Here is a 25897-nt window from a genome sequence, read left to right as displayed (position 1 = left end):
CAACTGGTCTATAAATCAGTTGGCCAGTAAATGTACCATATTATACATGTATATAATGTAAACAGCACTGCCAACAGAGATGCAATAAACTTATAGCAGGTGTGTGAATGATCTAATGATCGGACTGCTGATTGCAGCCAGTCCACATTGTTAACAGAACTAGTTGGCCCCAAACCCAAATTTTGCCTAGGGCCCCATGGAGGGTTTGGCCGGCGTCAGGTCGATGATCAATCAGCCCTGAGAGAGGCGAGCGACTTTAACCGCGATGTAAACAAAAGGAGCCGGCAGGACGGAAGCGAGCACAGCCGCTGTTGCGTTACTCTTTAATCGAAACGTTCAAGACAAGTGACAGAACAACCGTGGTTACAAAAATATCAAATACTTTGCATGAAAAGTGCTTTAGTGTTAAAATTACAGAAGACGCACTCTTCTCTTTTTTTTTTTTCAACATAACCATCAAGTACTCGAAGATGTTGTTTTTCTTCTTGATTAATTGCACTGAGGTAAGTCAAAGTAAAACAGCAGGCTGAGTGATGCAGTAAAAATCGAAAACATGTCGGCCTTCATGTCAGTGACAGTCATGCAGCCCAGATCAGCTTCTTCCATACATGGTAAAACATACACTGATAAATTTAGGTTTAGCATGAAATGAATGGAATCCCAGCTGTTAGTAGTGAAAGCGGTGTGTGTGTGTGTGTGTGTGTGTGTGTGTGTGTGTGTGTGTGTGTGTGTGTGTGTGTGTGTGGTGGATCTGCAGCGGTGTTCCTGAGCCAGCAGGAGAGGAGCAGGAATCTGCCTCGCTACGTTCAATGCAACAAAACACTTATTACATCTGGTTCATCGGTCTGACGGAGCTGGGAGAGAAATTAAGGAGCAGCATCGTTTTTTTAATACATTGTATATATATATATATATATATATATATATCAAAATATTTTCTCCTTTAACAAGAAAAGTTGTAATGGTAAAACAGCAAAACCTCTTGGGATTTTTAGACGTTGTCGAGAGAATGTTTCCTGTTAAAGGAAAACGCTTCACGTTAAAATGAGAACGTTTCTTGTTAGAACAAGAAAATATCTCGTTAAGTAAGACATGAACCTTTCTAGTTGTAATGAGATGCCAAACGAGAACATTTATTGCTAATAAGAACGACTTTCTTGAGTTTCTCATTAAAACGAGAATGTTATAACTAGATGCAAACTCGCTAAAACGAGTATATTAAGATGAGAAGGTTTCTCGCTTCACATAAAACTTGTGTCGTTATAATGACAAAGTTTCATTTTAATGAGATAAGCTTTACATTTTCTCGCTTTACCAATTTACCGCTCCTCAATTTATTTCCGAGCTCTTGTCAGTTAAATGCTTTCGTAAATCAGAGCTGCCCAGTGTATGAAATGCTATAATTGGCACACAGATAAACAAAACAAAAACAAAAAACACGAAACCACATATTTGGTCATTTTGACATCCAGATATCCATGGAGATCCTTCGAAAACAAGTTCAGCAGGCTCATGTGATGCAGTGAAACTGCAGGAGAAGCTTTGCCCGCTCTTCCAACGTGGTTCCAGAAGCTGGAGTGACATTGGGGTGTCCCTCAGAGGGAGCTGCGACAGTGAGGGGTGTGGGGTTTTTTTTTTTTCTTCACTTGCGTCGGCTGAAGATGCTCTTCTTGCTGGAGCTTTTGTCCGCGGTGCTGAGGCCGATGAGGAGCCGGGCCTTCTCGTCTTCCTCCTGCTGCTGCTGGTTGTTGTCCGTCTTGGCGTCGGACGCCTTCCCGCGCAGCTCCGCCACGGAGGCCGGCTTCAGCCGCAGCTTCTCCTTTATCATCTAGGCAGCAACATGGAGCCATTTATGAAGAACGATAAGCAGCAAAAACAAACATGGACCTTTCAAAAAATGTTAAATAAGAAAGAAAAAAAAACTAACAATTTAACTTTTTTTAATACACTTGAAATTGTAAAATTCAAAAATGTTTGATTTTCCTTCAACTTTATAACTATCTTAGCATTTTATGTTCTAAACTGGCAGACAGTAACTAATAAAATACACTAAGGTTTGTGAAATGTTGAAGACAGGGTGTGAATATTTTTTGCAAGCGTTGACACCTGCGCTACGAGGGCCTTCCGGCTGTCCCGTTTCACTGCCATGGCGAAGTCCAGCCACGTCCACGTGTTGTTGTGGTACTCCAAACACGGAAGAACCAGGTTCAGGTCTTTCCAGTCCACACTGCTCTTCTCTCCCTGAGGGGGAAAAACAAATCCAACACATTTAAGCCCCTTTTGCACTGCACAGCCAGACCCGGACCGACCCGGGCCGTTCTGGCTTCAAAGCAGGGCTGATCGTTTTTGCATTAGCACTTCCAGCCCGGTACCGCCCCGTTCGCTGGAGCCCCGAAAGCTGCGGTTCCGATCAGGCCGGCCCGACCGGGCTGGTTTGGAGTTAGCTGTTAATTGGTTAGCCTAGATCTCTGGGTCAGAGGAGCGTCTGTCATTTTAACATGTGGTGTCATAAAATTCCTGTCATAATCTATTCCTACCTGTAAGGTTTTAAATGATAATGACAGAATATTCAATTGCATTTTAGTTTCTTTCGGTTAAAATCATTTTAAACAAACTGAAGGAACGATCCGCATCATGTCACCAGATTAAACAGATAAATATGCAACTTTTTCTCGCATTGAAAAAAACAAAAAACAAAAAAACTACACAGACTGTGGTCCCACCACAGTCTGGATATAAATAATAAAATGTGATGTCTGCATCTAAATCATGAGCTATTTATCGGCGGAATGCAGAATGAATATCTCAACTTTGTGGTCTGCATCAGTTGTACATAATCATAATCTCAGGGTTTTGAAGTTGATCTGAATGATGAATCTGCGCTCTGTGCTACACTGGGATTACAATCGCCTCGTCTGCCATAGATATCAGTGGTAAATGGAAATAACATTTCTCCAACTGAACCGATCAGAAGTCGGTAAGGCTGTGAACGAGGGGATTTTCGCATTTGGCGCCGCTAAAGCGGGGAAATCCCGCAATCCGCAGCCGAGTCCAGCTCAGAGACCATAACTTCGATGAGGGAAAGACCTGAAGGGTGAATGTTTCCCTCAGCTTCCTCGCTGACGAGCGAAGCGCATACAGAAGGAGCTGGACGGGAGACCCAAGAAGGAAACTGTTCTGCTGTCGCTGGGGAGATCGTCTCGGTAGCTTTAGCAAGAATTCAATTTACGTGACAGCCTCCCCACCGCACCCCATACCCCTTGTATACCGCCCAATGCAAAACGACCAGGGCCATAGTGCCAATAGGACCGGGTCGAACGGAGCCAGGCTGGGCCAGGCCAGACCCTGCAGTGCAAAAAGGGCTTTAGACATTAAAAATGAAGGAGAAACTTCGAAAGGGAGCAGATGAAAATGGAAAGGCAAAAGGGGGACAAAACTTGTAGTCATTGGTTTAGATGTTGGAGTTGTGGATGGGGGAATCTAGTGACAACGGGTCCACATCCAAACTGATACCGTTGTGAACTGAGAACATGACAGCATCTGAAAATCGACAGAACTACTAAAAATAAATAAACGGATTGATGTGAGAAGTTGAGGTGGATTCAGTGTTAAAGGTGAAACCCACCTTGTAGCTGACACACAGAGGCACTTGGGGAATCTTGATGTAGATGAAGGAATTGTTCATAGCAGCTCTCTCCTTCATCTTATCGATGTCATCCACAGGATGCTGAGGGGAGAACACACACACCATCAGTTAGTTTCTTTCTCTCCTTCCTGAACAGCTTAAATTCACAATCGACTCCCCACCTCTGGAGGCTTCCTGAACGACCTCCTGACCCCTGCCGTGCGGTTCAGTCCCTGGGTGATGCTCTTACTGGGGCCCATGGCGCCCATGGTGTCCTCCGACAGTGGCCGGGGTTTGACTGGGATAGCTGCGACACACACACAGACACACACACTGTATTAGTGTCAGCACCATGCCCTCTGCCTGACACTGAAGGCTACACCTAACACCACCACAGAGCCACTCTCACACACACACACACACACAAGACCACAGTTCTCAAAAACACACGAGTAATTCAACACTGCGCATGGAGAAAATAGAAGCTGGTATTGATTGGTCTGCTGCAGGATCCACACAGTTAGGATCATTTTTGCTAGACAATAAATCGTCCTAATAATTATCACAATTAATGGTTATATTGTTGTTTTGACAGCATTTTCTATATATAGATAATGGTACATATGTGCAAGTTCACGCTCTCAAAGATCAATAAACTTTCATTTTGCAAAGAACACAAAATTGAATATACTGTATCTGAATTATCCAAAATAAAATGACAACTAAAAACAATACAACGAAAATGAAAAGAACTTAAAAACAAAACCATGAATAAAATGGATCATGAAGTCTCCATAAACAAAACTGCCCTTCAAAAAAATATTAATAATCAGAAAAAAATGTGTCTTTTAATTAGGTGGATGAAAATATCTGGCTTTACCTAATTTTTTAATTTAGGCTTTTAATCGGATGTTAGAATGCACTTTATTACAAAACTATGCCGTTCTGAACATCAAGCACTTTCAAGGTCTTGATACATGAATCAAGCTCTTTCCAAGCCTTAAAATTCAGGCATTTTCAAGGATTTCAAGTAGTCGTACAAACTCTGTACAGAGACAAAAACTGCCTTCATCACAAAGCGACGTACCAGTAGTGACCATTCTGGACTTGTCTTCCTCATCTGTGACGTCTTCCTCTTCAACGTTTCGGCCCGGGAAGAAGAACCCCATCATCCGTTTGAAGAACTGGTACATGAGCTGGATGGTGAGCGGCACCACGTTCACCTGAACACAGCAGAGAGGCTCAATCAAAGCAAAACCGCAAGAAATGTGCTTCAACAGCAGCAGCAGCAGCAGCAGTGTGACGCGATTCTGACCTCAAAGTGCTCCTTCACGGAGATTCCTCCCACCGGGGGGCGCACTTTGCTGAAGATTCGCAGGGCAAACTGTCGCCCCGACTGGCAGTTGCTCTGAGGTCGAAGCACAACCTGGAAAAACGAGACGAGGTCAGCGGCGTTGAGACGCGACTTGGACGGGGTCGGAAAGGTGCGCCACGGAAACGGGGGGGGGGGGGGGGGGGGGGGGGGGGGGGGGAATTATGACGTGAACGCGGTCGTGAGACATCAGGAACACATGCGGCTAGTTGCTTTCAACATGCGACACAGTAAAAACTCTCAGAGGAGCTGCGGAGTGATCCCATCCAGACAAACAAGGTGGGTTCAAACACAGACATGTCTGTCCTCAGTACGTACCCTCACACGCTGCACGGAGGAAACCAGGCAGAAATACATGAGAAAACAGCAAAAGTAAAAAAAAAAACAAAAAACAGTACAACGTGTTCCAGTCAGACGTTTACATGCACTCATCACTGGCAAGAATGCTGTTCATTTAAAGCTTTATTTAATCTCTTACTTCTGGGTGGAAGGACGTCTGCGACACACAACCGTGGAGAGTTAGTTCGAATGGTGCGACTTTCAAATGTGGCTCAAATGTATTCATACGGCTCTTCTCAACTTATTAGGAAAGCGCCGATCAAAAAATTTGGACCAATATCAATATCTGATAAAAACATTTTAAATATGTTTAAAATTGCTGCAGTTGGTCAGCAATTTACAGATAGTATAATATAATATCTGTAAATGTATAATATTTACAGATATTATACATTTATATATTTTACTTTCAACTTCTTGAAAGAAAAAAAAAAAAAAAAGTCAAAAATACCTTATTGATCCCAAATGGCTGTTAAATGTTAACCACATCATGGCCTTTGCTAATGGTTCTCTGTTTCTATTAAACCTCCCACAATCCTTTGCTGCATCGCTATCACTCTGTCACATGACAAAATAAACACCACATGGCCAACCTTCTCCCGTCCAGAAACAAATGGCAACAAGATGCTAATAAATATCGGTTGTTTGTAATCGGCCCCGGTTTTATTTATCTGATCGATAATAATAAAAAATGACTAATATCGGCCGATATTGATGTTAGCGCCGACATATCATGCATCCCTACCACTAATATTTAGCAGGTATGCACAATATATCTGCACTAAGATCAGTATTGGCCGATATTAGTCACTTTTTAGACATATTAGTATAGATCAGGCCAATAAATTCAAAAATCCAATACCGATGTTAGTGCCAATATATCGCGAGTTTCTAAAAATGTCTAATATTAAATAGGCTGAGTTTTTCCAGCACTGTTCTAGTCATTCTGTTGTGTGACGCAAAGTGCTTCAAACTACAGGCCACATTCACTTGTCACACGCAGAGTCGAACCCACGACTTTTGGATTGCAAGATGATAATCTGTGCGTCCAGGAAAAAAAAAAGCATATATCTTAGAAAAATTAATAAGAGCCTTAAACTTGACATTAATTTATGCAGATGATGAGTGCATTTAACCTCCTAACAGAGCTGTAAATTATTCATATCTTCTCACTACCTTTACTGAAATTATAAGATCATATTTACCTTGTAAGCTGCGTTTGGGAGCAGGTTGTTCATCGTGAACCACCCGAGCTCCAGCAGATGTTCGGCCGTGTCATCGGACTTGTTCAGCTACAAAGAACCAGAAGTGGATATTTAGTTCCTCTGTGGCGTCTCGAGCGCTGGAGATGGTGAATTTTACTCGCCTTGCTGTACATGAACCTCTGCAGCTCCAGCTCTGCGATGCCCAGCTGCCCATCCTCTTCGGTTAGACACCAACGAGCCTGAGCGAAGTAGATCTCCGTCCTGCGCACCACACCCACGTCTTCTGGCGGCTTTCGCAGCTCCAGCTTGTTTGCCCGCTGCAGCTGGAAATCTTTAAAACACCTAAAAACGACAGAGATTTTTTTTACTTCGAGCCGTTTCCCGCTCGTTGCTAGAAAGGTCCGTCGGTCTTGACGAGAGACCTGATGAGGATGTTGAGCTCCTCGCTCTTCATCTGCATGTCATTCTTCTCCTGGTTCAGCTGGTTCTGCAGCCGCATGTTGATGTCCATCAGTTCGTCGCTGTTCGCTTCGTCGGTTTGAGCCTAAAGGGAGGTGGAATTTAAAATAATTCACATTGGTTCAATTGAATTTCTCCTTTCCATTTATAGTACTACCGAAACAAAGTCGCAACATTACCAAAATAAAGTCGCAACATTACCAAAATAAAGTCGCAACATTACCAAAATAAAGTCGGAATATTACCAAAATAACATCACACAAAAGCAGTCTTATAACTGAAATAAAATGAGGAACACTGAGCATTTTGTGAAGTTATACTATAGTACTGGTTTTACAAATAAGGAAATAATTCATCTATTAAAACATCAGCATAAGATTATTATCAATAGCAGGATGCTGAAACGATTGTGGAAGATTGTTTTTTTCTTAGCTTGGCCCTAATACTCCATTGTCAGAACAGTAGCAGTGATGATGCTAAAGCTAAACTCATGTTTGTTGAACTTTTTCCACACATTTTAATGCTTTTAGTTCCACTGTGTGGTCTCTACCTGTGAAAAGGGTTGTATAAATACATTTTCCCCCTTTTTACAGCAAATCAACTTTAAATTTACTGAACAACTATCAATATGAAATACAAAAACAGACCAGGTAAATAAGCAAGAAATATGTTGGGAGATGTCAGAACCCAAATTAGCTCCATTTAAATACATGAATACAGTTAAGTGCTTTCTACTAATGAAGTTATCCCACTTCCACCTTGCCCTCTTCATTTTTTGTTGAACTTCTATGTCAAACCATAAGACTGTTGATCTTTGTGGGGGTTCAAAAGCGAGGCGGCACGGCTCACCCTGATGTTGGAGTAGATCTGCTTCTCGAGGCGTCTGATCTGAGCGAGGTGCTGCCTCACCGCCTCCTGCAGGTGCAGGATGCTGCTGCGCTGCTCCTCTGGGTTGCTGGAGATCTCCAGCTGGAAGCGAACCCGCTGCTTCTTCTCGCTGTGCTCCTGGAGAAGAACCGTAAACCGTCACAGGATGCTGGAGAAAGGAGAAGAAGACGAAAAAAAGATTCCCGGCCGGCTGACGTCCCTGCCCACCTTGCGCCTGGGCTCCACGTGAAGCAGCAGGTTGTTGACGATGTCCAGGATCATGGCGTACTGAACCGGGTTCGTGGAAATCTCCAGGTCGTGGTGAATGAGAGTGAACGTTTCCACGGCACCTGAAAAGAAATAATTTAACAGATTTTTTTTTTTTTCCCTTCAGTGCTCATGATTTCCATTATGCTTAAAACGCTGACGGAATCACAGAATGTAATGTGCAAAATAAAATTCACAATGAAATGTGGAATTTCACAGAATTAGCTGATATGTGCGATAAAGGAAGGATAGACAGTAGTTTCTGTGGTGTTTAGCGTCCTGATCATTATGGAAGTCTGCACAAGCTTCTACTATTTATAGTTTGTTTTTATGCGAGAAGTATTTTTATTGTGTTTTACTCTAAAGCTTTTTTAACAGGGACATTTTCTTTTATGTTAAAAATGGGATTCTAGTTTTTGCACATAATGTTTGAGTTCTTCAAAGAAACGAGAAGGAAACACGTTTTACAATCTGGTAAAAATAATGTTCTGTTGAACCGCAGCAGTTTGTTTCATTTGTGAAACAAACTGCTATTGGTCTGTCATATTTTATGCACTTTTTGGGTTAATAAAAAAGTGCAAAAATAAAAATACAATAAAATTACCAACGTCGAATTTGGAAAATAATAAAGCTGGATTTCAGTGCCGCTCCTGTGATCACACACACCCGCCTGTTTTTTCAGCAGGTCCTCTTTCTCGTGGTTGTTCCTCATCTCGGGAGGCTTGATCTGCGTGGCCAGCTCTGGGTTGATGTCGTGGCTGTAGCTGATGTAGTGCATCCTGCAGCTGCAGCGCGAGATGATACGCTGCACCTGCTGCGACTCGTTCACCTGCGCGGGCTGGTTCCAGTCTGCCAAACGCAAAATTCAACAGTCTGATACGAGCATAATTCAATCTAATCGGAGAATACGGGAGCCAAAAATGTGCTCCTTTTCTCACTCCTATTATTTGCTGAATTTGGAAGACACTTTAGTAGCATGGTTACGAAAGCACCCATCCACTTTTCTTTTTCTTTGTTTACTACCAGTACTAATATCTAAAGTTTACTATCGGGCGATACTGAACAAAACAGAATAGTGCTGTATTGACTTAAAATTATTTTTTTTTCTTTCATTTAAACAGGCATAAATTTACTAAATTACTAATTTATTTGATAACTCTGAACCACAACAACACAACTTTAACTTTTTCAATCAGTGCAGTATGGAGCGTAACAGACAATGAAAAATAAAAAGCAGAGAAACTGAAACAACAGGCTGACCATCTTGGTCAAACATGCAAAAAATAAACTGCATCAAACTTTCAGTCATATGGTTCAGAAAGTGCAATTATGAATTCTAAATATAATGTAAAATAAATAGACAAGTCTGACATCGCTCAGACCACAAAGAATTAGCCTGAATAGGTTTTTATTTTTCAATATTGGGACTGATACAGATATTAATAACTCGAAGCACAATCAAGTCTTTCCGTACCTGTAGTGGTGCTGACCATCCCTCCCACCGCCTGGCCGCTCTCCATCAGCTCCTGCACTGAGTCCAGGTTACGCTGCCTGTGCTCTTCAATGTTTTTCACCTAAACAAGAAAAAAAAAAACCACAGATTAAAGATGCTGTCCAAAAATTTGCAATCCCAGCATTTTTGGAAGCAGTGTTTAGCAGAATATGCATAGCCACTCAAATGACGCCCTTTGGCCACACACCGTTTACTTTTGCTCTTGAGAGCAGAGCCTACCTCCAGCCACAGCTGCCGGTCCTCCTGCTCAGAGGGATTCAGCTCCATGGTGGCAAAGTACTGCATGCCGTCTAGCAGGCAGGTCCAGGTGGTCTTCTGCTTCAGCGTGTCGCTGTACCAGGTTGGGTGGTGCTCGCACTGCAGCAGCTGGGCCTTGGCTGCAGACACCAGCACGCAGCCGGCTGTTTCTGTGCCGCGCAGCATCATCTAGGTGAAGATAATCGCATTCAGACTGATGTTGTGGTAACGCCCAAGACTGTCTCTGAGCTGGACAAGGTTTCACTAGATGAAATAAATATTTGGCAGGCCAGGCTTTTTAAAAGATCGACGATCGGCCAGAAAACTGTAATCGGAGCACCCCTACCCAGAATATTTCCTAACTGGGTGCTGAAGTTTCTGTGGTTTGGCTGCCCAAAACCTGGATGAACAGAAATCTTGTAATCTTCTGACATGTGGTCATAAAAGCAGTTCGATCAGTTCTGATAAACTTAAAAGATCATAAGCCCTGGTTGGTGGAAATACATGGAAGGCCTACATGGTGGAAATACTGTAATTGACACCAGTCTGCTATATGGCAGCTTGTGGTTAAATTAAATAAAACATTTATTTATTTATTTCATCTTTTATTGTTATTCCATGCTTTATCAAACCTGGAAAACACTTTGGTCACATCAGAGACCTGTTAGAACCGTGATGGTTCCTGAACGCAGCGTCAGAGCGATTACCTGACAGTTGACCAGCTCTATGAACCAGTTACGGTTGAACACGTCGTCGGTCTGACAGGCAGCAATGCCGCACAGCTGGTCGCTCACTCCAGAGTCCTCCTCGGAAAACACCACAAACTTGTCCGTCTCCTCGATCAGCTTCTGCAACATCGACGTTCCTGCAAAACACCGAAGAAACAGATCCGGGTGAGCCATTCCCGATCCCCCGACGGAGATCGTCGCCGTCACAGCGGCTGGGAACGCTCACCTTCGTTTTGACTTTTCTCTACTCGATTGGCGGCGGGAACGACCGGAGTGACGAGAGCCGCGGTCGGGGAGTAGTTGGAGGGGGAACGCTTGAGTTTCTTCGTCTGCAGGTGTGTGTCGATCTTCAGACCCTTCAGAGCTTCGGTGGAGAGATTCCTTTTCAACACGGACGCCTTTTTATAACCGTCGTACAGCCCGAAGGCGATGTTTCTGTTTATGGTCGTCCAGGACGCACGGAGGTCCACCAGGCGCAGTTTGTGAGTGTAAGAGGCATTTGTTTCATCTGTTGTGTTCACTTCCTGTCGAAAATTACACACAAACAAACATTATTGTTTGACTTTTTGAACAAGAATGGGTACTTATCGTATTGTTTAACGTTTATCGTGATATTTGTCATGGTAAGAATCCTGGTTTATTGCTGTCGCAATAAATTCCAAGTAATGAAGTAAAAAAAAAATTGTCCGCATTGTCTGTATCATCCGTTTTACTATTTTCTCCACTGTTTGTTTATTGAAACACCAGTAAATACCAATAAATCTGAAAATATCCTGTACAGTTTAGTGATACAAATCATACTTCGTTATGTGACCGGTGTCCTAAAAAAGCTAAATTACAAAATGGGAATGTTTTTCAAGAGCAGTGTGTCTGTTTGAGGGGCTATAATTGTTGTGACACACAATCACAGTCATACAATTTCCTACAAAAGACTAAATAAGCAGTTCTCATCATCACCTTTACTGGTGTCACAATAGTTTGACAAAATATCGTGATAAAATTTTAAGCCTATATCGCCCGCCCATGAAAAACCGAAAATGGGCTCCAGCCGTTACCTCCTCCATGCGGTTGCTCTGCCGCTGGTAGCTAAGCGACGACAGGCTGAGCAGGTGAGTCTTCTTCACCTGAGCGTTCATCTGGTGGTCGGCCGTCTCGTCCCAGGTGGAGGCCATCAGGTGAACCGTCACCTGAGACAGCTCACTCACCATCTGAGTCACGTTCCACTCAGAGATCAGCCTCCTCATCACAGTGCCGGCTGCAAGAGCAACACACGAGAGTTGGCTTTAAAAAAAAATGAAAATATACAAATAAGGTAGCTTTGTGTGCAGAGTCTGAGAAAAAAAAACAGAAAAGCTTTTTTGTTTTAAATCCCATGATGCTTTTTACCCTGTGGGATGAGTCTCTGAGTCCCACGAGTGAAGACGTGACCTTTGTTGCACTCCACTTGGACTCCTCTCTGCTGCGCAAAGGAAGCCCAGTAATGCACCTGAGGAATAAACAATACATGCATGAACCCCATTAAATACAGATGTTTGAAACCTTTTTGTGGGTTTAAGCCTCTAAAAAAAAACTAGTTATGGGCTCAACTGTCTCGAAGTCACACGGAACAGAAGTTAAGAATATTCTGGTTCTACAGCTAACTCCTTATAACAAAAAGCTTGTCTGCAGAACAAAGAAGAAAGATGTAGGTTCCTTTGTTTGGATGGTCGGCAAGAAATGAATTATGAAACTCTGAGTTTTTTAGATGAAGTGTAAGAAGACTGGACGTTTTCTGAACCCAGGTAAAGATGCACTAGGTAGCTTTCATTAAAAAATATATGTTTTCGTACATATTTCTGTCACCATGAGACAGATCAATTGTGAAAAAAGTTATTCCTTCTTCCTCCCTGTTGTCCTACTGCCATCTTCAGAAATACACCACTTGGTCAGAAACAACCAATCAGAGCCAGGAAGAGGGTCTTAGTGCTCCGGTACGTACTGCTTAATGTGTAAATGGCAAAGAAAAAACTTTCTGTTCCAGGTGGTGTTTATGATCCCAAACACCTCCGCTAACAGTCCTGACACATTTCCAAAGAGTTTTGCATCTGTTTATCAGCTAGCCTTAGCATTTACAATAGGCTTCTGCCAAGCAGAGAGGGGGAGGGTGTGAGCAGCATGTAGACGAGGGTGACTGACAGCGCTGAGACCTTCCTCCTGGCTTTGATTGGTTGTTTCTGATCAAGTTGTGCTATCAAGAGGAGGTAGAAGAGCTACATTTATTCACATATCTGTTTCATACTATACTCTCATGACATGATGACAGTTCTAACAAATATGTAAAAAAAAAAAATACTGTTTATAAAAGTTACATGCATATAAAAGCTTTAAACCCATGTGAGAGCTGGTACAGGTATAAAGATAAGTCACATTATGCAGTGTGTTTATTTCTAATTTAATTTAAAATGTTTAAAACATATAAGTACTTATTTGATGCATTTATATGTGGCGCCCATTAAAACTTTGAATTATGGCACTTTGGGCCTTGAAGACTTTGTATCTAAAGAAAATTTTTAAGCACTTTGAAATGTTAAGCACAATGAATCAATTTTGTTTCAAGCTAAATGAGTATTTCTGAAAAACAATACTAACTTCATCACTGAACAACAAGAATCGTTATGGCGACTATCACCCAAGTGGATATCAATTCGGCCTCTTGACCGATAAAACACCGTTGTCGTCGGGCAGCTTTAGGGAAATAATCAAAACCTCACTTGCAGCTGAGGGAAGGCGGCTGTGTAGGACATCTGCTTGTAGTGCTGACCCAGCTTTTTGCGGACCGGCCTGAGGCTGTGGAAGAGCTTGCCTCTGCAGATCGGTCGAGAAACGCTGGTCCAGGTGGCCCAGAAGTTCTGCATCCAGCGCAGGGTGCTGCTGTACAGCAAGATTCGAGGCTCGGGAGGTTCTAGAAGACAAGATGAATGCCGTCTTTAAACATGCCGTAGGTTCATCTTTGAGGTTCGACGGCTCTCACACACACCAGTGGAGCAGTTCTGATTGAGGTCCATTGTGATGGAGAGGTTGAGGTTTTCAGAGCGAAAAGCTCGGTAGGAGTCGTGAGGCTGTCCCGAGGTCACGTCCGCGATGTTCTCGGCGCAGCAGACCATGACCGCATGGTGGTCGTGGGGGTTGCCGTGGCAAAGCCACTGAAGATCAAGGGTCATGCAGAGGTTGGGCAAATGCAGGAAACAGATGTCGTCGTACCTGGAATGGAAAGCGGGGATTTTATTTGTTAAAATCTTATCTATGAATGTGGGAATAGATTTCATTCCAAGTGTTGCTGCTTACTTTGATGCCGTCCGGACGTTTACGTCCAAATTCCCTTTAAACACGAACTCCCCAGGATTCCAGTCGAAGTTCAGCTTGGTCCATTCCCAGTGCAAGTTCTCGGTTGTGTTGTACGGATCCTGGGAAAGCCCAAACACCGATTGTGTTAAAACAGAAACACTCAAAACAATAGAAAGAATTGAGGAAATATTCAAAAACATATAAATAATCTCAATGACATCAGTAGAGTCAAGCAAAGACATAAAGAAGAAGTTGCTTCACCTCGGTAGCCAGCTGATGCAGGTTGGCGTGCTCGATGTTCATGAGCCAGTGTCCGTGCAGGAGCAGACGGCTTTTGTCCCACCAGGCCAGAGGGGGAGACGGATCGGCTGTGGGTTTGGTCAGCAGGTCTACCGACTGCCCAATCAGCGTCCAGGCAGGGTCCCAACATGGCCCCCACACGATGGTATACAGAGAGATGTTGGCTGCAGAGAGAGCGATTTAATCAGAACCAGAAGAAAATGTTATGGCATCATTCTGTGCTGGTGACGAATTTCCTTGTATTATATTTAATAATTATGTATATTACATATATCTTGTTACCCTTTCAACACTAAAAAAAAAACAAGACCAGCAAAAACAAGGAAATTATACTGGTTGTTAATATCAGTCCCATTTTACATATGGGATTGACGAACAGAAGTGTAAAAATGACTAATATTGTCACAGTATAACTCGTGGTGTTTATTTAGCTTCTGATGAACTCTACGCATCAAATATTAAACAACTAAATATAATAACTTTCTTAATCAATGTGTTACAGTGTTTCATTGGTTTTAGTAATATTAGTAATAAATGTTGCTCTGCTTTAAATAAAAGGAATTAGATTATATATTTTAGCAGTGATGCACCGATGCGCTAATAGCACAGCTAATTCTTTTGATTAGCGCTTTAACATTTTTGCTAACTTTGAAAACATTTAGCACACTTCTCTTCTGCTAAATTAATTTTTCTTAATAAATTCTAAAGCACAAAATTACTTGACTGCTATGAAAACTTTCCATTGAAAAGGAGTTTGATGTCTGTGTTGAAGTTTTGGTCACTTTCTGAGATGCAACCACACAGTGAGGTGTGCAATGACCAATTTGACCCTGCTGAGGGCGATGTACTACGTATGTAACACAAGCTATCAACAAATGGTTGAATTTAGCGCTACAGCAATAGCTCCCGCTAAACACCAACCAACATTGTTGAATTTAGTGGCTTAGCATTAGCGTCCACTGAATACCATGTTGATTAGTGCTATTGGATCTATTGTTCATGATTAGTGGTTTATGGTTAGCGTAACTAACTTTTTACTTAGTGGCGCGCATTGTAGAATTTAGATTAAAATTTTTGCGGGAAAAAAAACCTGTTAGTTTTATTATCATCATACAGTGAGAATGTACTGTAATTAGTTTATGCCTACAACCGAATAAATTAAAACAATACTGTCAAAGTTTGGACAGTGAGAATGAATTTTGTTATAGGAATACAAAACAATACTTTCTTTTTGACCTAAAAATAATTTAATAATTTTCACAGGATCTACAAAAATGTGCAGGACTTACATTTGAAATCATAGTAGAACTTGAGTGGAGGCATGTTTCTGTGGACCGTCACATCTCCCCACGGCGCTCCGAGCGGGACGGTCTGCTTGCGATGAGCCCTCGCCTGACCGTCCTGCTCCGTCCCGATCAGACGTCCCGACAGCTCCCAGTCCCGGATCTCAAACAGGTAGCGGGGATAATCTCGAATTCTCACTGACAACATAATACGTTTGAAACTTGTTTTTCAATTTTTTGATTTAAATGTTATTTTTTTAAATGATAGACTTACCCAAAAAAGCGCCTAGCTTAAACTTGACAGCACGACACCACTGAACCACCAGAGGTAGCCCGTCTCGGGGGAAGGGACTGATCCTGTCGATGTCTCTGAGCTGCTCTCTGACTTTCTCCGGACCGTGAAAACACTGATCGGCCAGGGCGACGAGCTCCAGGTCCGACACGTTCCAGGTCAGCAGAGACTTCCTCATGGGAGTGTTGGCGTAGAGTCGGCGCGAGCGCTGGATGTAGATCTCTATGTGCTTCTTCTCCAGCGAGCTGTACAGCTCCTCTATCTTTCTGGCGGGCAGAAGTTCTCCGTGCTGCTTCCTGAGTTCTGCCACCTTCTTGTCCAGGAGCTGCAGGCGCTTGGCGCTCTCCTTACTCTCGTCTTTCATCAGCTCGTAGTTGTCTCTCAGCTTGATTTCGAAGACGTCGTCCAGGAAGACGAAGGAGAACTGGCTGATTTTGAACACGAGGTCGGGAGGCAGCCGTTGCTCGGATGGCGGCGGACCCCGAGGGAGGTGGAGAGTCTTCAGCCACTTCTGCACGCCGATGGCCATGTCAAAGGTCTTGGAGAAGTTGTACTGGTAGGGGAACTCCACGGACAGAGATGGGCAGGTGAGGACCCAGACTCGGTTGTGGGGAGTGGCTAGGAACGGGAAGGCGTCCCTGTGCAGCTGCATCTCGGTGAGCTCGTCGTGAGTCTCCACGTCCAGCTCGTTGAATGAGACGATGTTGTTGCCGTCGAAGTTGAAGATGAGCAGAGGGGAGCGTATGTGTATGGAGCCGGCGTGCTTTGAAAGGGAGAAGGCCTTGGTGTGCAGGAGGATGTAGTTCTTCTCGCTGACGTGGGCCGTCAAATGGGTCGAACCCATTTCCAGGCGTACGGAGAAGCTTCTGGTCTGACCCAGCACGGCGTCTCTGTTCTCTTCCTGTTCGCCACGGAGCATACGCCAACAGGCCTGAGCTTCGGTCATGTGCTGGAACAAGACCATGTGGTCCTGTGGAGCCCAGTCTACAGCCAGCTCGTCTTCACACTGAACCTGTACAGACATGGAAATACAACCATTCGTACTCTGTTCATTCTAGCTGTATTTAACCGTAACAAACTTGAGTAATTCATGAGGCTTCTGTGATTTAAAAGGAAGAATTGCAATCCACAACGCCCAACGAGTCCAAAATGTAACAATGACATGCAACATAGCTTTATTTCCCAGATTGTCTAAGAGTAACCGCTTAAAACTAAGTCAAGTCATGTGGATATGTGTAACTGGAATCTGTTTTGTATGAATTCAACTGAGTAGGATTATTTATTCAGCTGTTTAGTGCGTGGGAGAAAAGAGACAAAGAGTTCCAGTCACAAAAAAATCAATGATTCTGTCACAGCGACTAAGCCTTATAATACATGGCATGTACTGTACTGACATACAAAACTCACAGGTAGAGGAAAAAATACTGACTTCCCCCAGTTTAGTTTCCATAAATTGAAATAAATTAGCCTCAGAAAACTAGCCTTGTTTCTGGAAAATGGTGTGGAAAACGCATCGTTAGAAACCTGTGGCTACCTGTAAGCTGGGTGTGGTGACGTGGTACCAGACGGTTATTGCGGTGAGTTTGAGTATGGGGTTGAGGGCCTGGGAGGCGGGGCAGCACGCTTCCATGTTCTCAGTGAGAGTTTTCACCAGAGACAAGCTCATCTCCTGGAGAGACACTCTGGAGCTCTCTGCGGAGCTCAGCATGCTGACGGTGTCCATGCGCAGAGACACGGCTCCTGAAACACAACACACTCTGGTGAGATGAGATCTCTGATATCAGTCTGGGAAAACGGTTGAAATTTGAGTCAAACGATGACATCCAAGCAATAAACGAGTTTTCCTGTTTACTGCTTGCTGGATTTGACAAATTTGTCCACAACTGGTTAACTCCAACATGTCCTTGATGGAATCTACCCTTCGGAGCATCAGTCCTTCAAACTCTAATAGACAACTTTGCATGATATTCTGCTGCTTGATCGTCTTTTAGTTGAGAGCAAACATGCATGTTTACTTTTTCACATCCACAAATGAACATCCCTTTACAAAAATAAAAGAACGAGAAATTCTTGTGTTTATTTACGAGACTTGTTCTTCCTGAATGCAACAAAAGCTTCTACTCAGGTGGCAGGAAAGTATTCAAATAATCTGCCTCTGGAATCAGCTACATAATAGTCTGAATTTGAACTATTATTACTCATTTAAATATACAAACATCTCTTTGTAAATGCTTTTGTCTGAAGCAGCTACTGCAAGCAGATGTAATAATTTCACACTCATATTTTTCCTAACTTTGCTCTTTTATTAGTTTTAAGGTGCAGTTTGTAATGAGCAGGATAACATTGCAAAAAAAATTTAAATAGGGGGGGGGGGGGGGGGGGACGTAACTATTTAATCTACTGGTTAAATAAATGTTGAAAATACAAATAAATAAAACCTACATCTTGAGATCACTTATGTATTTTCAAAAGAAGTAATAGGGTAAAAAAAACAAAAAAACATGTAGCATTAATTGAAATGACATTTTTCTAAAATAAGTTGTGTTTTTAAATCTATCCCTAAAGTATTTTTTTAGGTTTTGCCCATGAGACCAACAGTGATGAAGAAATCAGGTGTTGGGTTTATTTCACATTATTCCAGTATTTACCTCCTCAGCAGAAGAAAGGTAGATAATCTAATATTATTCCTACATAGTGAGTAATTTAAGTTTCATAGTGACAGAAAAGGGATCAAAAGTTAGAAATGTTGCCTCTCCCACCTTAACAAAGCAAATTGGAATCAACTTTTATCTGGTTTATAGTTTTAAAATGAAAGGAAGTCACACTTTTTTTCCAATTACTTAAAGAATCCTACCTGAGTAACGTTAAACGTCTGACTCGTGACTGTTTTTCTCAAAGAAGAGTCTTCTTACCCGCCACATTGGAGACTGTGAACACATTGACATCGTCCAGACAGCAGTCCAGTTTAAAAAGCAGGCCGGGCTGTGAGGAGGAGTGGCCTGACTTGACGGCTTCGTCTCCAGAGGGCGAGTCGGGCGTCACGTCTGGCAGGTGAGGCTGAGGGTCAGCGGAAATCCGCAGGAGGGACAGGAGGCGAGAGAGGCACAGCGCGCAGGTCTCCGACAGCTCCACCTGGAGACCCTTCAGACTGGACTCCACGTTCAGGCTGGGAGGCTGGCTGCTGCAGGCGGACTGGGGTCTGTTCAAACTCCCCTGGAGCAAAGAAAGGGAGAATATTCATGACTAAAACCAGACTACTTCTACTCAGACAAAAGCTATATATATATATTTTTTTAACAAATTTTCTGTTTGAAATTAACTTAACATAATTAACATAACAATAATTGTTCAAATTCAGCCCTTTATCACTTTTACTGTAGGTTAATGCTCAATTTTGGAAATTAACTCAATTTCAGCAGACTTTTTGAGAAACCTCTAAATACAGCAAGGCTGCTGCTAATGCTTCCAGGAAAAAAAGTCAGAAAAATCCATCCTTCCAGAATGTTGCGATATTTGTTTTGACTGTTGTGGCCTGAAAATTACTGATTTTGCGGCAGCTTTTTCAAATTTAAGCTTTATTTATGCTTGTCTTACAAAAAAGTTGCAATCGTCCCCAAAAGTGTTGCCATGTTAACCATGTTAAACAGTTCAGTGTAACATGGTTAATATTTATAGTTAAAACTCCAAAGAACATTTTCAAATACCTTCTTAAAATCCCCTAATACAAATAAAGTCATCAAAGTGCAAAGGGAGAATTTCATATTGGTCATTCAAGTTAACAAATTGCATATATGATATAAGCAAAACTTATAAAATACCTCAAAATGGTTTAAAAATAATAATAAAAAATTAAAGACAAATGTATCGTTTAGGGTCTCACGTGCTTTCATCTTACAGGTTTGGCTTTCAAGAGACTTCTGAAACAGGAAGTTAAATTAGAAGGGGACAAAGGTACGGGTCAACATTCAGCCGAGTGCAACAACTGGACATACAGAAAATGTTAAAGTTTGCAGATAAGTTGCGATGAAAATTGCAAGTCTGTGCAAAATTAGCAAATGACGAGTGAATTTGTATTAGTAGAATATCGTTACTTCCTGGAGGGACTGAAAAATTAAACTACCATCTTGTGAGTGTTTATTAAGTTGTATCACTATGCTTTTTAACCTAAAGAGAAAAGCCTAAACATGTCTCCAAACAGCAAAGTAAACACAAGGACAAGACAAGAAAAAAAAAATATGGGAAACGTAAAGAAGTAAACAACTCCAATTACAAAAGTCTGAATAGTTACAAAGCACAAGCACTGATGAGAAGTGATGATTTATGTTTTCCTACCTGGAGACTTAAGGTGTCTAGAATTAGCGCTTCGCCCCACACGTGTTTACCCGGCGGGTGAGGAGCCTGCTGGATGTGAGAGCCTTGACCCACTCTCCACCAGAAGCTGTCCAGGGTCAGCGAGGCCCGCCGGTGCAGGTTCTGAGAATCTGAGCTGTCGTTGTCGACCTTGAGGTCGAGAAGATGCTGCACTTCTATAAAAATAAATACACAAGTGAGAGCAGGTCTATCAGAATGCTAGGAATTTCAAGTTACTGTGTGCAGAACAATGGTGTACCACAGGGAACAGTTCTTGGTCCTCTGTTGTACATAAATGACGTTAGTCCAACGTGAAAAGATTTTTTTTTTTATTTCTGATCTCAGATGTTCTTTATCAGGCAGGGTTTCGGCTTTTTTGCAAAAAGAAATATGAAAAACTTTTCAGTCTCTAAAGATGTAAAGCCAGTAGAAAAACTAAACCATGCATCATTTTTCCTCCACTTCACAGGAAAAATGTCAGTCTACTACAAAATTCCTGTTTAATGCATAAAGGTCTGTTGGTGTAAAGTGGCAAAACGTGAAAAAGTTCAAAGTGTATGAAAATTTCACAAGTCCCTTTACAGGAGGTTGTTTGGGGTTATAAAAAACAGTGTTAATAGCAGCAATATACTGACTCAGCAGTGAAAATGAAAGCCATATAACAATCACATGCTGTGCTGCGGACGGACCTGCGTTAGCGGCGATGAAGCCCAGAGCGAAGGGCGTGGTGTCCCCCAGCTGCACGGACACGTTGACGTTGGACACTGAGGACGAGATCATCACGGGAGCGTCCAAGTGGGGGAGACGCCTGAGGAAGACCAGGGTGGGAAAATAATCTAACGGACTGTGCAAAACGGAAGGGTAATGGGATAAACAACAGAGCGAACGATGCAAAAAAAAAAACAAAAAAAAACACATTGATAAGGAAAAAGAAGGTAGAACAAAGAGTTTAATAAATGTCAAGAGATCTAATAAAAACCCGGGATTGTTAATTATCGTTTGGCAGCTTGCCTCTTTCTGTGGGCTTCCTTTCTGTGGAGCAGCTGTTGCCAGGGAAACAGATTCAACCAATGGGAGAACTCTTGGTGGCGATAGTGCACGATGCAGGTGTTGACTGTGAACGACCCTGAGATGTCAATGGACGTAACCTGTTGGGACAAAAGCCGTTTAAAAGGCAGAGTAACCCAACGATCAAGACGAACATGGAGAGCCGGACGTCTGGTCACCTGCAGGAACGTCTTCAGCGTGTTCACGCAAAGGATCCTCTGCCTGCTCTGAGAAAGAAGAAGTCCATCTGACAGTAAACAACAAAAAAATAAACATGTTAATTATTGCTTCTTTTTTTTTTTTTTTACAACTTATTTAGAGCACTGGAAGGCCAGCTGACCCTCCAGGATGAGCTCCAGGCTGCTCTGAGGAAAACTCAGCTCAGGAGTGAAGCTCTTCAGGGGAAGCTGCTCGTCGTCGCGTCCGTAACTCATCTTCAAAGATTTCAGAGTCCAATTCAGGTGTCTGAATAGTCCCGAAAAAAAAGAAAAGTTTTATTGATGAGAAAACTGATTTAGACTCTGATAAATAATACCGAGGTGTAAGCTCCTGTAATTTGACGCCGACTCGCCTCTTCTGGCTGTGCATGGACAGGGTCACGTTTGTGTTGTCGAACTCCACGTTGACGTTGTGGGGGAGCAGCTGGTGAAACTTTTCCACCGTCTCGGTGCGGATGAATTCAGCGTCGTCGCACTCTGACAGGAAAAGGGATCGGGTTTAAATAAATCCAAAAAACAAAAGAATCTCGAGGAGCATCTGGACAGAACGTCTGCTAAGCAAATGTAGCAGCAGAAAATATGCGGTGAAATATTAAACTGTGCGATACATGAACTAGATTACTAATCAGCTGAATGTTGGCTAGAGCTGCAAGATGTTAAATTGTGCATATCATAGGGAGTGAGTTAAAAAGTATTCGTGCTGTTTAAACAGACTTACATTTAGTCACATTACAACCGGTAGCTTTACTGTATTTGTTTGGTATTTTCTCTTTTCAGAACAGAAAGTACTGCATTACTGTGGATTAGGAGAATTTATTTTAACAAATAAAACTGTGAAACAAGTAATGTACACATGCAGTTAGTTTCCTTTACTAAAGGTAAACAAAAGCCTTTGGATTAGATACAGTCAAAGGTTTGATCACCACTAGAATTTTCTAGCTTCTCTTTTCTAATCAAATAGATAAACTTAAATTAATGTATGTTATTTTGGTTTTTCTCCAAACTCTAGCTGTAAAGTTGAGCCTTTTCTGCTGGATGCAACACAGAAGTATAAAATGTAATAAATTGAACCCACTGTGACGTCCGCCAATACATGCCCATTTAGCATTTAAAAAAAATAAAAAACAACACACACCTTGCTCACCAGATACAGCAGGGTCTTTTTTTTTCTGGGACTTGGGCGACATCAGGAGCTGGCTGAGGAACAAGCCCTCATGCAGCTCTGCTGTGAGCGTCCTCACATTGAGGGACAGGCAGCCTGGCCTCATCTCTGGTAGGGCCACGTCCCCCGACAGCAGCAGGCTGAGGGCCAGCTCAGCCAAACATATATCCTACAGGAAACAGACCATCACAAACACTCACTCAATTAAACCCTTAAAAAAACCCAGCATAAAGAAATAAATCAAAACTCACCAACTGGCTGCTTTTGAGAACTTTACTACTTAGTTGCCCCACTGAGAAGTCCCACGCCAACCTTTTAGCAAACAAATAAAATTTGTTTTGTATTTTTACTTTCTACCCCCCTCTCTGTTTTGAATCTTATTAGTAAAAGAAATGGGGAAAATTCTCACCTTTTACTTTGATGGTCAAGTAACAAGGTGATGCCTGTGACCGTCATGTGCCACAGCGACTCGGAGAGAGCCAGGTTCAGCACCATCACGTTGACTGAGCTGACGTGGAAGGACAGCAGCTGGAAGGAAAAAACATAGAGGAAACGACAAAGCTAAGTGGCGGCGACCCCTGAAGGGAAAAAGCCAAAAGAAGACAGAGAAGAAGAAGTCAGACGGACGTAGGCCGTCTTCATACCTGGGACAGAAAGCGGAGCGTTTTGGGGTTGACTGAAGTCTTCTTTGTCTTTTTTCCATGACCGGTCTTCAGCAGTGGGCCCAGCGGTACTTGAAGGTCGAACCTGACTCGGGTGTCACCGACGCATAGCGCTAGGTATCGCCTGTAGACAAACACTGATCTCAATCTGATGCAGTTATTATTTAGTAGTTAAATTATTATTATTATTTTTTTGCTGTAAAGTTACAAAAACAGAGCAGGCCAACTTACGGTAAGTCCTGGTTCAGAAGTCTGCTCGACAACCAAATCCTGTCGATTTCCTGACCAGAGAAAATGAGAATCGCAATAAAAGTTCAGCAATTTCCCAAGAAAGCATTTTCTATTTTATTCTGTAGCATGTTGCGATAACTTAACTTGGTATTTACTACACTGGTGCAGCTCAAGTAATTAGAAAATAACAGAAAAGTCAGAAAGGTTTGAGTGATTTAGTTTGAAAAGTGGAACACATCAATTCATCACACGCAGAATGGATATTCAAACATTAATTTTTGTTTATTTTTCCTGACTATAGCTAACAGCTAACTTGCAAAGAGAGCCATTAACACATTTTACAATTAAGTCAGTCACAAATGGTCTCTGCAAAATAAATTCCCCTGCCAAGCATGGAAACTATGTGGAAGGAAAAAATTAAAAGGAAAAAAGAAAACATTTTCATTTTATGCTGTAATAGAATAAAATAAACTATTGAAAAATAACTGTCTGGACAATGACTAAAGGCTTGAAGAGCCTAAAATCACAGACTAATTTGTGTTTCTATCTGTGAGGTCAGTCAACAGAAACGGCAGACAACAATGAAGATGAGCTAGCATTAACTAATTTTCTGAAAAAACTCATTGGATGTAAGATATAATGAGTAAAATTAACCAGAGCTGCAACTAACCATTTTTGTTCAATGATTAATCGGATAAAACATTTGGCACATTCTGTAGATTTTACACAATATTAGAAATACAGTAAAAGATACAAACAAACAAATAATTAAATTCCTTTTTTAATTCCCCCCCCTCCCTTCCCCATCTTAAGTGGAAAATGTATATATTTTTGTGCAGATTTGGCTTAATTACAGGTCAGAGTAAGTCGTTCTTTTAGCAAATTGGCTGTTTTTGAGTCTGTACACTCCTGCTAACGCTTAATTCATTGCTAAATTAGTTGACGATTATTTAAATGATCAATGTATTACGATTAATCGTTTCAGCCCTAGAATTAACAATAGCAAGTTGTATGTAATAATATATCTGTAGGACAGAGCATAACCTTTTTGAATTTGTAAGTGAAATAAACTAACTTTTCAGTAATTGCTAAAACTTAATGAGATTCACCTGCATTCCTGACAGGAATTCATGATTTGAATGTCATGTTTTTCTTACCAGAGTGTGCTGGGGGTGAAACTGGACACTGACTCCTTTGACGGAAAACAGCCCTACTGATTTGATCTTCAGCTCTGCGTTCAGCGCAGCCCGGAAGAATCGGACCGCCAAGGTGCAGAACAGCCATCTAAAAAATATATATATCAACAGCCACACAGTTAGAGCAGCTCTTTCAAGTTCTAACAGTGAAAACATGGCAGGGCTCACCTGAACAGGAAACGTAACAGCACAACCCCCGACAGGAGGATTAGAAGAAAGGATACTAGGAGGAGAGACATTGTTCACACCCAAATGTTGGACATTGAGTGCGGCTGCCCGCTTATCTACCAGCTGCTGTCAAAGAGGAAGACATAACGGTGTCATTAGCCGAAAGTCCGCAAAGTGGGACACACGAGTCGTCACCGTCACACGTTCTCCAAAGGTTTAGCGGCAGGTTTGCGTTGAGGAAGAGCCGCACTGCGCTAATATCGCTAAAGTAGTTCTAGAGAGGAATGCCACATAGCACGTAAACTTTGAGAAGTTAGCTAATGATGTGGAAGCATTTACCGAAACCTGCTGCCTCTACACTTGTTAGTAACACGAAGAAACGCGAGTCAGTAACGCGAGGGGACATCTTTGAAACATACCACCGGCACAGGCAACAGTTAAACCCACTTTTCTCGCCGCGTCACCCCAAAGTAAAATCAATAGCAAGTCAGAGCTAACGAGTTAGCGTGCTAACGCTACCGCTAACAGTAACAGAACAGCGGCGATGCTGGAAAAGAACAAATTAGCGTCGCTTTTAGGAGCCGCTGGATGTGTTTGTGGTCTGCTCTGGCTGAAAGTCTTTGATTGGCGTGCTTACCCAGCCCGACACGTTGAGGCAGCGGGCTGCCCCTGCATAATGCCGCAGAGAGAGCGGCTTTACTGACAGATGACTGCGCAGGCAGGCAGGCAGGGTAAACACGGCTCTGCTCTGCTCAGCTGGCAGGTCACTTGACACGATGCAGGAACTTTCTCACTGATAATGTTTCTTTTCTTTATTTTATGCTATTCAGCCATATTCTATTCAATTAGTCTTTTTTAGCCTATTAAAAAAAGAACAATCACAAAGAGTTTTAATTTTGAACAAAGCATATGTTCAGGGCAACTCAGACTTTTATTATAGACTGCATTGAATTCCACTCAGAAAATTGTACAAAGTTACTTTTCGCCCTTCAGCCACACTTCGTGTGAAAGGTTAGTCATTTACAGAAGCACAGTAACAGCGCAAATCAAAT

General features: G+C 42.3%; 1 protein-coding gene across 6 annotated transcripts; it reads right to left on the bottom strand.

Moving 5' to 3' along the window:
* Window positions 1–296: 296 nt before the first annotated feature.
* kiaa0100 (KIAA0100 ortholog) lies at window positions 297–25586 on the bottom strand. 6 transcript variants are annotated; one of them, XM_023351174.1, is made up of 41 exons: window positions 25483–25586; window positions 24846–24971; window positions 24639–24765; window positions 23482–23531; window positions 23233–23374; window positions 22998–23116; window positions 22840–22900; window positions 22562–22757; window positions 21780–21903; window positions 21549–21673; window positions 21388–21455; window positions 21173–21309; window positions 20851–21005; window positions 20144–20337; window positions 18724–19024; window positions 17346–17551; window positions 15794–16823; window positions 15526–15717; window positions 14198–14400; window positions 13937–14055; window positions 13629–13852; window positions 13363–13553; window positions 11999–12098; window positions 11668–11867; window positions 10839–11136; window positions 10592–10749; window positions 9867–10073; window positions 9609–9708; window positions 8801–8983; window positions 8096–8217; window positions 7850–8005; window positions 6964–7085; window positions 6703–6883; window positions 6542–6628; window positions 5316–5324; window positions 4941–5051; window positions 4713–4848; window positions 3808–3932; window positions 3626–3727; window positions 2107–2241; window positions 297–1828 (listed from the first exon to the last, which is right to left on the bottom strand). In XM_023351174.1, exons 2-41 carry the CDS (start codon window positions 24914–24916, stop codon window positions 1643–1645), a joined length of 6753 nt encoding a protein of 2250 aa, XP_023206942.1. In that variant the 5' UTR covers window positions 24917–24971; window positions 25483–25586; the 3' UTR covers window positions 297–1642. The 6 variants fall into 6 exon arrangements, with proteins under 6 accessions (XP_023206942.1, XP_023206947.1, XP_023206946.1 ...); XM_023351179.1 differs by having other exon boundaries at window positions 20851–20969; XM_023351178.1 differs by having other exon boundaries at window positions 22571–22757.
* Between the last annotated feature and the right edge of the window lie 311 nt (window positions 25587–25897).

This window comes from Xiphophorus maculatus, chromosome 18 (assembly GCF_002775205.1).
Source record: "Xiphophorus maculatus strain JP 163 A chromosome 18, X_maculatus-5.0-male, whole genome shotgun sequence".
Taxonomy (NCBI): Eukaryota; Metazoa; Chordata; class Actinopteri; order Cyprinodontiformes; family Poeciliidae; genus Xiphophorus; species Xiphophorus maculatus.
The sequence above is the reverse complement of the archived record's forward strand: the minus strand, read 5'-3'. Positions and strand labels throughout refer to the sequence as shown.